We start from the raw sequence: 12,874 nt of genomic DNA, 5'->3' as shown, positions 1-12,874 counted from the left end.
CATTATCAAAATTTTGAAAAATTCTATTTGAAAGAATTTGGACTCTATGGCAGATTTCTATATCTAGTGATGTCTGAAAGTACATATTAGTTGAATTAGCAATTGAACGTGAATACGTATCAGAAACATATCAGAAATTGTGAGTAGTCGAGAATAGGATTAATCAAAACGAAAACAAACGGGCAGTCAGAAGCAACTTGACAGTCAGAAGCAACTTGATGTTTTCATACGGATATTTGTGATGAATCGGAATCAGTGAAAACTTTGAGAGAGTGCAACTCATGTTAGTTATATCAAAATATGAAAACTTGAAAACAGAAAAATATTTAACCTTCTTCAATCCATATAATTCCGATCGTGGTGAGAAAAATGTTAGAAACTTCCACTGTTTTCATCTGTGTGTTTATTACACGTCAGCAAGTTTCAGTGTCCTTCCATTCAATTGCTTTATCAAGATAAGTACCATCTCTCCAGTGATTAACATTAATAGATTGTCAGGTCCCATTACGGTTTTGATTATGGACAGGTTGTGAATATTAGTAGGAACGAGACAATTTTTATGCTACTTCCACTTTCTCAAGAAAATTATATTTTTATTCAAACCAAATAAATAATTATTATAGACGAAACGGTCAAATAATTTATCTTAACAAGGCCTTCCTCTCATATTCCTCTCGTATCTCCTCAACATTTCTTCCTTTTGTTTCGGGCAACAAAAAGAATAAGACAAGCACCGCAACAACCTGATGAATCGATAATAAAGTAAGGCGCATGACATATAACTTACCATTGGAACAATGAAAAATATTGCGTACGCCATGAATTCAGATGTCGCATTTTTGACGGGAAGATAGAAGGTTAGAGTGAGGAATCTTCTGGAAACATGGAGAGAGAGTTTTGGATTATGGTTTAAACTGGAAATATGTGAAAAATATCTAAACTCTTTCTTAGAAAATATATGTTGGCAATGCGAAACATGACACTTTTTTTCTTCATAAAGATGTATTACGAGAACTGTTACGGACTCCCTCTATCAAAATTCGCTTGGTATTAGTAATTTTAACTGTACCATCTCATTTATTTCAGCTTTCACGGTATATAATTTTCAATATTTCTTGTAGTGTGAGATTCAGGTATTTAATTTATTTACCGGGAAGTCAAAACAGTACAAAATCACATATGCAATTCTAGTATAACATTTTATCATTTTTCGTGGATAATGATCGACTTTGAGATCACTGAGTCTTAAGTTAAGCATTTTTCGTAGTGAAAGATCAAATGGCATATAATCCTGGCCCGTACTGTAGCCGGTTCTCGCTATCAGCTATATATCACTGTTGTCAAAAATCTAGGAAACGTATACTGTTTCATGACATATATTTTTTACTTGAAAATGAATCGATACTGATAGGACAGCTTAGGCTAATAAATAAAATCTGATTTTTCACCTAACTTACACAGTAGCCATTATTGCATTAGTCCATACCGACGAAGCTGATCGACATGTCTGTGGTACCAACTCTCCCGTGATGAACATTGAAAGAGGTCCCGGACCCATAGCGAATAGGAAATTGAACATGCAGATGGCGGATATCAGGAAGTAGGAGACGATTTGGTTCTGGAAAGGATTGAAGAGTATATTAATTTTTTTATTGACTGTTCCATTATAGGGGTTTTAGTTGATGATCAGGACAGTGTAGTAGTATTTTCGCTATATGTATCCGTGATTTTTCATTTACAGAGTTCTCAAACGATTCTGTTCTTACATATGTGTGTACGAATTTCTTGGACAAAGTACATAGTTTTTTTGCACACAAAAAATTTCACTGTTTCACATTACTTTCGTTTTCCACATTTCCAGCTAAAGTTACTGCGCCATTCGTCGTTGCTAAACAGCAAAAAGAACATACCTGAGTTTTCTCATAAGCATACATCAAACTGATAATCGCTACATTGACCACCGTCAAAAATCCAAAAGTTGATATCAGAAGAGGCCGTCTTCCAAAGTGATCGATGATCTTTGTCGACACCAGAATTCCCGCAAACGAGAAGAAACAAATGGCTGCATTTGCAACTGCAGCAGTGTCCTGCTTCATTCCGACATCCATCAAAATCTCGAAAGCGAACGCATTGATTACTGTAATTCCAGACATAGCCATGGCGAATGTGACCATCATTCCGAGAAGTGTTCCACGACGGTTGAATGGTGTCTTCCAAACAGATATTATTGACTCTTGGGACCGAGAGATTTGATGTGTCTCTATCAAATTTTCAGCGAATCTCTCTGCGTCCTCATCTGAGATTTCATGGTAATACTTGACGGACGCCACGATTTTCGACTTGAAAGTGTGGTGATGCTTCACTTCTTGAGACGCCAAGTAGCTTGGACTCTCATGAACCATTGGTAGAACACAGAGTACCACGGTGTTGATGGAGAGTTGGAACAGGTAGAGATACCACCAATGAGTCTCACTTCCGAGGACTTTGGGCATCGCGAGAACGGCTCCAACGGTAAGGGAGAATTGAAGAAGGACACCGTTGATTAGGGAGGAGACACCTCGGCAGTAGGCGGGGCTATAAAATTGTTGAACATGTTTTGAATGATTCAATAATTGAATTGGTTGTTTCATTATTTTTTCCAAAAAAGAGATAAGAAACAGCAAAAAATGATTCAAGTTTCAGCTTTGAAAATCTGGGTAGAATTGATATTAACGTTTGAAACATCGCCAAATCGTAATAATTTTTTTCAAAAATTGAATGTTATTACTGTTTCATGTAACAGTTAGATTTGTATGTTTGAAAATTTTTAATTTCTTGTCTCACTACCTTGCTTCCGTTACGAACATGGCGGCAATGCCCATTGATATGGTGATACCTACACCCATCAGAAATCTCGCGAAAGTGAAGAGGATATGGTTGACGATCTGCAAAAATGTATTTACAATTTTTGATGTTAGTCGTTGTTCTCCACGACACTTCACAAGATGTTTTAGCAACAACATTAACATTTTTTCTTTGATCTGAATAATGAAAAGATTTTGAAACTGAGAAAATGTTTGAGAATACTGTAGGAGTTGACCGACTCCAGAAAAGCGGATTGCGATAACTATTATAAAATACGAGTTTTGAAAAAAGCGTGGTTGCAAAATGACTAACTGTGAAGTGGGAGCCATTAATCGAATTTTCTTACCCAGTAACTCGTGATCGCCAATATTGACGATACGACTTGTGTCACGATTGAGACAATCACTCCTTTCTTTCGACCGAATCTATAAATTAACGTTTTGGGAAGATGATTATCAAGAGCAGGATATCCAATTGTTAAATGTGCACCATGCGGAACGGCTTGTACTATAAATTGGGAAAATATTTGTGTCTTGAAACAGGTATTTTTGTTCCGTTTTTTTAAATTTTGGACGATAAAATAAAAGTGCTGTTTTGGTAATTCTTTCAAATGTTCGAGGAAGAAACTGACTTCATTAATTCTTTTGTAGTTAGAAGCAGAAATGATGCTCGAAAATAAATTATCTCTAAACTGACTAAAATGAAATTTGCGAAGACTCCAAAGAGAATTGCTAGAAACCTACAATCGCTAATGAAAAGTTCTTGAGGTAACGGTAAATTTATTTGTTCTCATAGTAAATTCTCTGTTTCAAGGCGCTGATGAAAATATTCAAATTATGTTTACTTATTGTAGTTTAAAGTCGAAGTAGGTAATCACTTACATATAGATGAAGCTAACAGTCTCAAAAAATTGTTGAAAAATGAGCACAGTTTGATACAAAAAAAGAACATCTACTGTTTCAATTTGCTGGTAACATTAAAGGAGGTGAGAACTCAAAACAAATTGTGATCGAAATTGTGATTGGCATGCATTTTTGCGTAAAATGTGATGCATGCACACAATGTATCATATTTGACGACATTTATGGTTTTCCTATTCAAATTCGTAATTACACGTACTAAACAAGAGAAGATATATGTATTACAAAAAATGCATCATGTAGTTATACGATAACTATGACAAAGCTGTTTCAAAAATACTGCGTTTCATACTGTTGACTGAAAGTTTACGCAGAAACTCGATAATTTGAGATAAAAAAACGAAAAGAGCCAACAAAAAAGAAATCTGCTGATTGTGAAATGGTCGTTTGGGTCTAAACCAGCGTGTGGATTGAACTTGCCGCCGAGGATGTTACCGCCTGCGCCATACGGGCGGTCGGCGCGCCTTCGCTCTTTGCCTATATGAATTTTCTGTTTTCCTAATCAGGCAGCGCTGAATTCGTACTGTACCGGTTTTCCCATAACCGCTCTTTGACAAATATTTTCGTACCTCGATTTGAGTATAGGGCCCAATTTTATTCATATTGGTGAAGTTTGAGACAAATTAATTTTTTGAGTTCTCACCTCCTTTAAGAATGAAAGACTATTCAGATTTGTGACAGTCAGATGAATATTAGTTGAACGATCACCAGGCATCTATTAAGAAAACTTTTTGAAACAGTAAAATTTGTTTAAAAGTTGCATAGATTTTTCGTTGAGACATACTGTTGCAGCGTTAATGAACAATTCACAGATGTTACCAAACTAAATCGTTAGTGAAAATTTGAATGAGCTATGTTCCTGGGTTTATAAATTCAAGTTAATTCAAAGCGAAAAAAGGGATAACTCTGAAAGTTTTTCAGTTATATTTTTCTCTATTTTGCGAAAAAATTAAGGAAATTAAACATATTCGAAATCTCCCTTCCAATTTTTCTCATATTGGAAACAGAAAGAAATTAGACACGTCTGCTAATTGAAAGAGTTGGTCAGGTTTTTTCGATTGAGTTGAACTCTCTGTTTTCAAAACTTTTGACAACGATGTTATTTCAAAATCACAATATAAAAAAAATAGTTATGATACTGACTTTAAAAGCTGAATAATTCCGGTTTCATCGAGTTGGTTTATAGCAATCAGTAAAAAGCTAGTTTAGTGCGATCCTGAATGAACTGCTAAACACCTAGAAATACCAACCAAGCACCCATAAACTATCAATGCTGTTCACATAAACATTTTGTTGAAACAGAAAAAACTCATATGTTTCAGTACACTTATATTTCGAAAGTCTTTGGAGCTACGATTTGATAGAAGAAAAATTCCTGTTTCAAACAATTGTGAAGAAAACGTGTAGTTTCTCTTTTTAATCAATAAGTCTATATCAATTAATATCTACATTGAAACTAAAAGTGTAGTCATTAGAAGGCATGGCTCACAAATGGTAAGATCTAGATTCAATTTTTGGATAAAATAAGGTGGTCTCGAAACGTCTTGTTTTCGAAATGTCTAGATGTCCGGGACTGTTGCAAACAAATCTGAATGATTAACTCATACTTCAGAAAAAATTAGAACACGCGAAAATTCTTACCCAGTAACAGAAAATAAACCGTTTCAACATGTTGCAAAAAATGTGTAATGTTGCTTTATGCTATTCGTATTGTATTTTAGAGAAATTAAAAATCTAAACAAATAAGAAAAACAAGTAGCTGTGAAAGGAATTTGTCACAAATAAAACTAATCAGATTTGAAATAGAGACATGATCCAACAAGTACATTTTTAGAACAAGTAATTTATGAACTCAATGATACGTGGAAGGGAAGTGAGGAAAATTAGAATTCCGAATAGACTGACACAGTGATAGAAATTTCTCTGTTTCGAGGGTGTTATTGATGTGGTTTTCTTGGCTCGAATGATGCTTAATTCGTTGTCAGTAGAATTTCTCAAGTCCCAAATTATTTCATATTTGTAAGTTTTTCGACATTACCGTTTCTAAAGATTCATAACATCAGTACAACTGCAACACTTGCAGTTGTTCGCAATTGGCACGTGTTTGCAAGATTCCACGAGAAATCAATAAGTTCACGAAATATATTCGGTAGGGCTTTTCAAAATTGCATTATTTCTCTATTTTCTGTCTGGTCGTTTAAACTGGGAATAAAACTAAATTTGGTTATGGCTGGTACGGTTTCACTGATTTTAAAGATAGGTAGACAGGAAGTAGAAGATGGGAAACAGAAAAATTATTATATCAAACCGGTTTCAAATATTTGTCGAAGTGTTCTACGGAACACGATATTTATTAGCAAAATACTCATTACTAGTGGCCCTTATACAGAACTGTGCGGAAGTAAAGACGGAAGTAAGACGTAAGCGAATTTTTGTTAAACTGGTGGCAAAAATTAAAAGTATTAGTTGTAATGTGTATAAAAATCCCAACCATCGAGCATAAAAATTCCATAATTTTACTTATCTGGTACCAGTGGATTTGAAAAAGACTTCACTTTCGACTTGCGACTTGTTCTTTTTATGCTAGAAGAGTAGATATACCTTCAATGCCACTAATTAACGATGTCTTATTGCAGTCAGTTTCATACCGTCAAAAATATTTTTTCTTCCGTCTTACTTCCGCTCAGTTCTGGCACTCACATTATTATTAAAAGAAATTATCTGAGTCAGAATGTGTATTCACAATAACAGGAGTATGGCGACTAACCAAGCACAATCGGAAACTATCTTCAAGATTCCCGTTTTTCTTCATAACTTCTAAAATAATACATGTTTCATTATGTACACAAAATGTGAAGACGGTTTCATATTTTAGTAGCCACCTAGGAAACTCAAACTATTTGAAAAACTATTTTAATCAGTAAGTACACATGTTCTCGTAATCATTAAAACTGTTTTTGGAACAGAAAAAGGCTGAAAGAGAAATATCCCACAGAAAAATTATCGGAAATTCATACTTATGGTCTGTAAAAAAGAAAAAAAAAACTAATAATAGAGAGCTAGTGTGTCGTAATATGTGTTTTGTGAAACATGCAATCATTCAATTTGGAGGACAGAAATATAGTAAACTCGTAAGAAATGTATCACAAGATTATCTTCTAAAACTTTATCATGTCCCTATATATGCTTTTGAGAGAATGCGCGTAAATTGTGAGATCTTTGACAGCTTTCAAGTAAACAGTTCAGGAAAAAGTTGTGTTACTGGAAAGGTTTTTAAACGGTAATATACAATTGCACTGGTACGGCAAACCAAAAATTGTGAATGAAAAAATCTGTTCACAAAAATCTGCTGTTTCATATACTCCATAAAATAATTATCTTTTTTCGAACTCTAGTAGCCACCTAAAAGACTCAAAAACTACTAAATCTAAGAAGATCAGAATAACTTTGAATGATATAAAATCGAGATTTGTTTTGCTATCGAAACAGGTTCGATTTTTATTTTCATTAATTCAGAAACATATTGCAGTCGAACATAGATTATTGTTTTGTTACTCGAAGTACTCAAAACAACTCGCTGAAACAGAAACTGCTCTACTGTTTGAAAATAATTATTGTTATTCGGAAAAAAAACCTTTTACAGTAATACATAGTGGAATATTCTTCGACTCGCATAAAATTCTGATTTTTGCATGAAAGAAACTAAATAATCAAAAATTGCTAGTTTTCGGTAAAACTTCGACGAAAATCACTAATTGAACATTAAAACGCGTTTCATGCTAGAATCAAGAAACACGGATTCAATTTGATGGAATTGATAGAGTATTCAATAAACAACTAAATGAACAAAAAATGATTTCAAACTACGCTAGATAGAAACAGCAAAACCTCCGATAAAAATGGACCAAGAGTTGAGCATAACATGATAAAGTCAAAAATAAATGTGTTTCATCGCGAGTGAACTTTGAAGACTATACAAGTACTGGAAATCGTCGAAATTCAATGGTCGTTGTTTTTTGATAGACCGGCAAGAAATAGTCAAACAGAACTAGAGAAAATACAGAATGTGACAATTTACGACGTTTTTGAAACAGTTGAAAGATTTCAGCAAAAGGAGAAATGTTTAGTATTTGAATGAGTCAAGTCTTATATCACTCTGAATGACAACTAAGGCTTCCATTTGGTCCAATTTTTGACCAACCTGACCGACCGCCGACCCGACCGACCCCCGACCGACCGATCGCCGACCTACGTAATTTTTTCTGTCTGCATGCGCCATAATCGACGACAAATTTTGAAAAGAAATCCGGCTGAAAACTGACATTTTTTCGGGCAAGGATGGCAAAAAATGAAATAAATTAGGAATAATTTGGACAAAATTAGTACTTCCAACAGTTTTTAATACCAATTTTCGGTCATAGTGCAATTTTTATTGACCACAGGTTTATTATTCCGATTTTCAAAAATCACTCGAAATTCGTCAAATTTTTCAAAGTGAATCATGTTTTGACATAATTTTCAGCGCACTTTTCACAATTTGAATTTTGAAAAATTCTGAAATTTATGAAAAAATAAACTAAATTTAAACTTCCGCCGATAAATACGCAAACACTTCACGCACAAATACGGACCTCGGTCGGCTCGGTCGGTCGGCAGTCGGTCGGGTCGGTGGTCGGTCGGCGGTCGGACCGAATCCGACTGGACCGAATGGAAGCCTTAATGACAACACAAAGTTCAATTAGAAAAAAGTTTAGACTGAAACCGTAGTTTGTATAATTTCTATCAAGTGGAGTCCCCTGTTTGAAACACGAAATGTTATTGTTATTGAGAGAAAAAAGTGTTAATAAAATTGCAAAATGAAAAAAGAAAATGACAAAAGCTGAAAAAATAATCATGTTTCTTGTTGTTGACAAATGTAATAAGTGGAATCAAGAAATAATATTTTGAATCTCTATAGTCCCAAAGTATTAATAACATCACATACTCGAAGGCATAGATAAAGTTGTAATAAAACAATTATGTACATAATTCTAATTAACGTTGCAGTGAAGAATGATTCCACTGTTTTAAAAAAGTTTATCGCACTATCCGATTAAATATGATCAATATCCAAGAATCTGATCAGAGTATACCTTTGGACCTACCGATACACAATTCTACTTATTTATTTTTGACTCGAATTGTGAAAAGCATTAAATAACAAACTTAATCATAATTTTCCCGTTTCTACAATGTTATCAATATTTTAAGAAAATACTTCCAACTATTGTTAGCCTATCAATCAAAACTATTAAAACAACTAACCTCTCTGCCACTGTCCTTATCAAGAATGCTCCAGTTGCCGATCCCAAAAAGAAGATGGCCACTATCAGAGACCACTCATTCTCCAGATGAGCCAACACATTGTCCTCCGGGTTGTTGGAATGCTTGGAGGCGTTGAGGAACTGAAAGTTGAATATGTTGTTGTGAGAAAATTAATAAAACTTATCTGCTGAATATTTTGTAGCGTATGTGTACGAAATATCTCGATGTATTGTTTGAAAAAACAGTTTTAAAACTAATGTACTCGTTGAAACCGGAAAAATAGAAGAACGGGATGTTTTACACGAGTGAAAACATTCTGTTTCGTCCAATTTTTAAAGTCGTTATAAATAGTGAGGTTAGTGTCGAAATCTCAAAATTTTGCTTGCTGTCAGTTCATTTTTCAAATATATTTTTCTAGCTGAGCAGAACTAATTTTTTCACTTATTCTTACTGTTATGGGGCTTCCATTTATTCAGAAAAAACATATATAAAAATTCCGTGTTCTTGAGAATGACAAGGTCAATATTATAAAACTGTTTCTCCCTCTCTTCATTTTGAGACAAAATATGTTAACTCTAATCAACGAGTATTAATAGGAAGTTATTTTCCAGTAAATTTGACGAATCATTCAAAAATAGTTTTGCTATCAGCTAAACCAGTCTAATACTATTGCATAAAACTTATTTTTTAATCAGAACCTTTTAAGAACAGTGAAATAAGTATTTCGAAGATGAAGGGACAACTGTTACTGGGCTTCCATAAGTTATTATTGCAGATGACCAAAACAGTAACGCTCTCAATAATTTCGCGGGCATCTGTTTCAAAATGCATATAATTTATGTATGACATTTGACAACATGCTACCATGGTCAAACATTATGAAAAAACGAGAAGCAGCTCATCAAAAACGGTTCAAAACTGAAATTCTTACGTTAGACGTGTAGTGGTCAACATTTTTTCGCGGTTTTCGTACACTAATAACATTCAGAAACTCAAAGTTTTCTATTCAATTGGTACACTTACCTTTATGAATGCTCCTTGAGCCGGATTAGTGATAAGCAGCTGAAATCCGAAGCTAAAAGAGCTTCCAAAAGCAACAATTGTTGCCATTAGGGCAGTTCTCCGTGGCGGCCATTTTCTGACTGTGGGGGAACTCTGGACGGTCGATGACATTTCTGGAAGGAGAATGTTCCGATGAAATGTGAATTTACACTCTCGATATTGTCTATGTCGAGTTTTTAACATGAATAATTCATGAGTGAGTATGAGAAGAGAATGATGACTGGGAATGAAGAAAGAGAGGGGGAAAAAGAGTTGGACCACCCGCTGATCAATGGTCAATGACAACGGAGGGGACGGAGAGAAAATGAGAAGAAGAGAGAGGGCATAATTATATGTGAACCTGACACTCGAAAACAATGGAACCGAAAAATCAAATAAATTTTGTTCTCATTGTTTCAGAATTCATGTTTCTTTGTGAAGGTTTTTTATTGAGAATTCATGAGACGGTGTTGTTAGAATGAATAGAAATGAAATGCTCTCTGGTGTCAAAAGAAATGCGTGAATATAATGATATCGGAGATGGCCTAGGATTTCCGGGAGGGCCGAGCTTTTATATCTGATGGCTTTTCCGGTGTAATGAAACACTTTGAGAGCATTTCGTAATCGAGTTTTTTTCAGAAAATTCTTTTTTTTCGTTCCAAATTTTCTATCACAGAATTTATAAAAAATGAACAAAACTTGAAGGGATTGCTGTTTTTATTTTATTGAAATAAACTCTAGTTCGTTTTCTCTCACATCTGAAATATAACTAAATTGTTCAAACTCGGTGATCTAAAAGGGATACTAGTTTTTTTTTGATATCCATTAAAAAAAAAGAATTTCACATCTTCTGTTTCCCGATGCACTGACTCACTAGGTAAGAAGAAAAGATCAATCAAAGAAAACCCTACGCTCTAAAAGCAATTTCAGTAGTCCTTACAGTCAACAAAAAAGCTATTTGGAACCTAAAAAGTTCAGTTTCAGAATATTCTGATCTTCACCTCTCACAATTTATTTCAATAGCATAATACCGAAAACCGTTCATTATTTCCTTTCTTTGACGTCAGAATGACTTTTGCTGTTTCTCTAACATTAAAATAATTACGTTTGAAAGTATGACATAATAATATTGGCCGAGAAAATAAATTAGAAATTCTGAAGGCAGATAAAAGATAAAGATGATAAGTATTATCCGTTTTCGAATTGCTGTCTAGTTATTTTTAATTAATGACTCTTATATTTATGTCTTATTGAGAAGTCGACGAAAAAATGCAATTCAGTTCTTTTTTTCCCTATTTCAATGCATTCGCAAGAGAAAAAGCGTTCAATTCAACTAATGTTAGAGTAGATATGTCATGTTTATATACGCGACAACACGTATTTCAAAACATGTGCTAATTATTGACACGATGAAACAGATAGTAATCGCTATCGCTCCATAAAGTTACCGGAAAAACTGCATTAGAGCGACACCTTTAATAGAAAACCAATACATTATGAAACCGTGCCGTTTTCAAAAATATAGCTCCTTAAAACTATCATAATCTTTTATCTTTTTTATGCTTCCAAATCGAACTGAATCTCTGCTCTATACTATGGTACAGCAATCTGAGAAATGGCAGATCTTGTCATAGTGATAGTGAAATCTGCCCAGTAGGCATCCGATGATGATGGAGAGATAGCGGCTGGAAACGAATTTTGTGAATTTTTGTGGTGTCAATAAATATTTTTGTGCTCACAAAACAGGCTAAGAATATATATATATATAGAATAGAGTCCACATTTTTTCAAGCGCTTCTGTTTCAGACTGTCATTTTATAACATTCGATATCTACCACCAGAATACTTGTTTTTCATACAGTCCCCTTCCCCTGCTAACCTTGGTGTAATCAAGACATTCATATTGCTCGTCGGCTTTTGTGTCGCCTCATTCGGCACCGAACAGTACACTAAAATCATCACAATTGCCATCGAGATACAGTGGATTGCCATCGGAACAATCAGTTTGTATTTGTGAAGCCTCTTGATCATTGGTCGGATGAACATGGCGCCTGGAACACGTTATCATTTACCGTAAAAACTGTATTAGAGCGACACCTTTAATAGAACGACACCTCTAATAGAACGACACTCATCTATACTCAGAATTCATGAATATGATTATCCCAGTGTATTTTCTTGGTTCTGATTAGAAGCAGCGTGAATAGTAACCTCTAGATCAACAAACAGAACTTTCAAAAAAGTTTTTCCGTTCAATTTCAATGAGTTTCTGAAACCACAAAATTTTTCTGAGAGGCGGTTGAAAAATAGAGCGACATGTCGCTCTATTACAGTTTTTACGGTAATTACCAGTTGAAACCGGAAAAATAGGAAAACCAGATATTTTACGCGTGTGGAAAAAACTGTTTCATTGAAGTGTCATAGTCATAGATGAATATGGAGAGGATGGTTCGATTCTTTTTTTTGCAGCTTCTGACTGTTTACTTAATTTTGAAGTGAGTTATGAGTTACGAACCGGTCCGTGTCGGCCCGTTTCCGCCCAGTTTGCAAGTATGCTATAAACCATTCGAATAACTTTAACTTTGAATTTTACAGCATCTCACCAATGTTTTGGTTGAATGCTTATCAAATTTTACAGAACTGTTCTGTCTTTGAAATTTAACTTGATTTAACTTCGGAAAGAACTTCTAATGTTCAGCGTTCTAGGTAAAATTGCGAAAGTTGAAAGTGACTGTTCAAATCTTATGAGTACACATTTAAAACCA

The 12,874-nt window shown here is 34.4% G+C and overlaps 2 protein-coding genes across 2 annotated transcripts; both read right to left on the bottom strand.

Moving 5' to 3' along the window:
• Nucleotides 1–641: 641 nt before the first annotated feature.
• On the bottom strand, nt 642–10,241 carry GCK72_013128 (uncharacterized protein; the record flags this gene model as incomplete). Its single annotated transcript, XM_053729667.1, has 9 exons — nt 642–743; nt 788–875; nt 1,458–1,618; nt 1,911–2,574; nt 2,827–2,924; nt 3,191–3,269; nt 8,396–8,479; nt 9,069–9,208; nt 10,092–10,241. The coding sequence occupies 9 exons, from the start codon at nt 10,239–10,241 to the stop codon at nt 642–644; spliced, it is 1,566 nt and encodes a 521-aa protein (XP_053584439.1).
• A 1,461-nt stretch (nt 10,242–11,702) lies between these two features.
• Nucleotides 11,703–12,155, bottom strand: GCK72_013127 (uncharacterized protein; the record flags this gene model as incomplete). Its single annotated transcript, XM_053729666.1, has 2 exons — nt 11,703–11,794; nt 11,969–12,155. 2 exons carry the CDS (start codon nt 12,153–12,155, stop codon nt 11,703–11,705), a joined length of 279 nt encoding a protein of 92 aa, XP_053584438.1.
• Nucleotides 12,156–12,874: the final 719 nt, after the last annotated feature.

Source organism: Caenorhabditis remanei, chromosome IV (assembly GCF_010183535.1).
Source record: "Caenorhabditis remanei strain PX506 chromosome IV, whole genome shotgun sequence".
Taxonomy (NCBI): Eukaryota; Metazoa; Nematoda; class Chromadorea; order Rhabditida; family Rhabditidae; genus Caenorhabditis; species Caenorhabditis remanei.
Note: the sequence above shows the minus strand (reverse complement) of the source record. Positions and strands in the feature narration are given on the sequence as shown.